Source organism: Eucyclogobius newberryi, unplaced genomic scaffold, assembly GCF_026437365.1.
Source record: "Eucyclogobius newberryi isolate DKJ021-1_F unplaced genomic scaffold, fEucNew1.0.hap1 SCAF_22, whole genome shotgun sequence".
In the NCBI taxonomy this organism is placed as follows: domain Eukaryota; kingdom Metazoa; phylum Chordata; class Actinopteri; order Gobiiformes; family Gobiidae; genus Eucyclogobius; species Eucyclogobius newberryi.
Window position 1 is genome coordinate 25,743,681 of NW_027315857.1, and position 2,796 is coordinate 25,746,476.

The 2,796-nt window shown below is 41.8% G+C and overlaps 1 protein-coding gene across 1 annotated transcript; it reads right to left on the minus strand.

Annotated features, from left to right (window-relative positions):
* Positions 1-326: 326 nt before the first annotated feature.
* Positions 327-2,559, minus strand: LOC140371641 (uncharacterized). The gene has a single exon (XM_072458822.1). The coding sequence runs from the start codon at positions 2,548-2,550 to the stop codon at positions 1,024-1,026; it is 1,527 nt and encodes a 508-aa protein (XP_072314923.1). The 5' UTR covers positions 2,551-2,559; the 3' UTR covers positions 327-1,023.
* Positions 2,560-2,796: the final 237 nt, after the last annotated feature.

The following is a 2,796-nucleotide window of genomic DNA, read 5'->3' on the forward strand; positions in this document are numbered from 1 at the left end:
AGTTAACTCCCGCCATAGTCACTGGGTCTATCCTGCTCCTGGTCTCCTCCGGGGGGTTGCCCAGACCCAGTGCAGACGCTTCCAAGCTCATTACATGTCTGCTCCAATCGGATGGAATAGGCAGCCATCGTTCTGGAAATCAGATCTTTCTGTTTTTCAAGTTTTTTTGCCAATAAAAACAGACATAATTCATTAAATGCAAGAGAAGTTTTATTCCAAATAGCGTAACATTACATGCAAAACAAAGACATCTCAGACCTGCCATCTTGTTGGTGCATTGTTTTATGCAAAATACCATGTAGCAAACGTTGAGTTTCTAACCATTAGTCCATAACCAGAGCTCCTAACTAATGTATTATATCATATTATATCTTAAACCAACTGTACCCACACATTTTCGGCTCACGAGCTACTTTTTTATTCAACAAAGCCCGAAGATCTACCTATAGATCTAAATTATTGTAAAATGTTGTATTATTTTTATTGTCAGTATTTAACAGGTTTTTTGTTTAACCATAATTAGGCAATAGAAACACAATGTAGGCTTTCATTAATAGCCCAATATTGTTTATCATATACAAATGTGCAATATAAAAAGAGAGAGAAAATATGCAATTTAACTCGACCATTTAATACAGCTGAGTATTTTGAAAATAAAATACACTGACCACAACTACACTAAATGATAGAAGCTTAACCAGAACTTCCTCTCTCCTCCTTCCTCTGCATTACACAGCTCGTGCTTCACCGGGATGGACCTTCACTGCCTCTGAGATCGACCGGTAGATCGCAATCGACGTATTGGGCACCCCTGTCTTAAAGGAAGTTCTCATTCTCTACACTCACCTAAACATGTCATTGCTGCCGTGATTGCAAACCAATATGTAAGTAAGCCTGTTCTGCTTTGTCAGTCTGACTTTGGGTTCACATGATCCAGCCTCAGCAGCTTCGTCTGCTTCAGTTTGTTCAAGACGATGTGGTTTCAGATGAGCAGCTTTTCTGAACGCTGTCCCACACTGCTCTTTAGAGCGGCAGATTTTCTTCAGTGTGGATCCTCTTGTGTCGATTTAGATGATTCCTTTTTGTAAACGTTTCATCGCAAACATCACAGCTGTAAGGCTTTTCACCAGTGTGGATTCTGGTGTGGGTCTTAAGATGACTTCCTGTAGAAAACCTGTTTCCACACTGGTCACACTCGTATGGTCTTTCTCCAGTGTGGACTCTCATGTGTGATACCAAGGAGCCTGACTGGGAAAAGGCCTTCTCACAAATATCACAGCTGTAAGGTTTCTCTCCAGTGTGGACTCTCATGTGTTTTGCTAATGTGTTTGAGTTTGAAAATGCCTTCTCGCAAACTTCACAGCTGTAAGGTTTCTCTCCAGTGTGGGTTCTCATGTGTTTTACTAAGCTGCTTAACTGGGGAAATGCCTTCTCACAAACATCACAGTTGTAAGGTTTTTCCCCAGTGTGGACTCTCATGTGTATTACTAAGGCGCTTGAATGAGAAAATGCCTTCTCACAAACTTCACAGCTGTAAGGCTTTTCTCCAGTGTGGATTCTCATGTGTGATAGTAGGGTGCTTGAGCTTGAAAATGCCTTCTCACAAACATCACAGCTGTAAGGTTTCTCTCCATTGTGGATTCTCGTGTGTGATACTAGGGTGCTTGAGCTTGAAAATGCCTTCTCACAAACATCACAGCTGTAAGGTTTTTCCCCAGTGTGGACTCTCATATGTGATAGTAAGCTTTTTGAGCTTGAAAATGCCTTCTCACAAACATCACAGCTGTAAGGCTTTTCTCCAGTGTGGATTCTGGTGTGTATTTTGTAATTAGAAGACTGGGCAAACCTTTTCCCACACTGGTCACATTTGTATGGTTTTTCTCCTGTGTGGATTCGGTAGTGCTTGGAAAGGAGATAAGCTGTATTAAAAGCTTTCTCACACTGGTCACATTGGTACAACTTCTGATCCTTGTGGACACGCCGGTGATATGAGAGCAGCCCTTTTGTTCTAAATGTTGTTCCACACTGGTCACACTCAAAAGGCTTCTCTCCAGTGTGTTTCCTCTTGTGGTCTTTGAGATAATCCTCTAGTCCAAACCTCTGACCACAAACGTCACAGCTGTATGTTTTTTTTCCAGTATGGATTCTAGCGTGTTTCTTGAGATGACTTGCGGTAGAAAACCCATTTCCACACAGTTCACACTTGTATGGCCTTTCTCCTGTGTGAGTTCTGGTGTGGATCTTGAGATGACTTGTTGTAGAAAAATAGTTTCCACACAGGTCACACTTGTATGGTCTTTCTCCTGTGTGAGTTCTGGTGTGGACTTTAAGATGATCTGCTGTAGAAAAAACATTTCCACACTGGTCACACTTGTATGGTTTTTCTCCAGTGTGAGTTCTGTGGTGTTTCTTGAGATGACCTGCTTGAGAAAAACTGCTTCCACACACGTCACACTCGTATGGTCTTTCTCCTGTGTGAGTTTTGCAGTGTTTCTTGAGTGCGGACGCAGTGGTCCACGTCTTTCCACACTGGTCACAAGAGAACCCCATTCTGATGGTTTTTTTTAGATCTGCCATGAACACAGAAAAAGAAGACATGAGAGTGGTGCAGTAATGGAAAAAATAAATCATTTTCACAAGTTTCAGTGAGTTATGAAATGAACAGGACTTGACAGTTTCTATAAGAATGTGGACAGTGTAACAGGCTCTGGCTTTGGGTGAGGACCGACAGCATCAAACCAGTCTGACCCAGAGCTCTGTCATTCAAACATGTTTACATTCAACATTTGGGCAAAA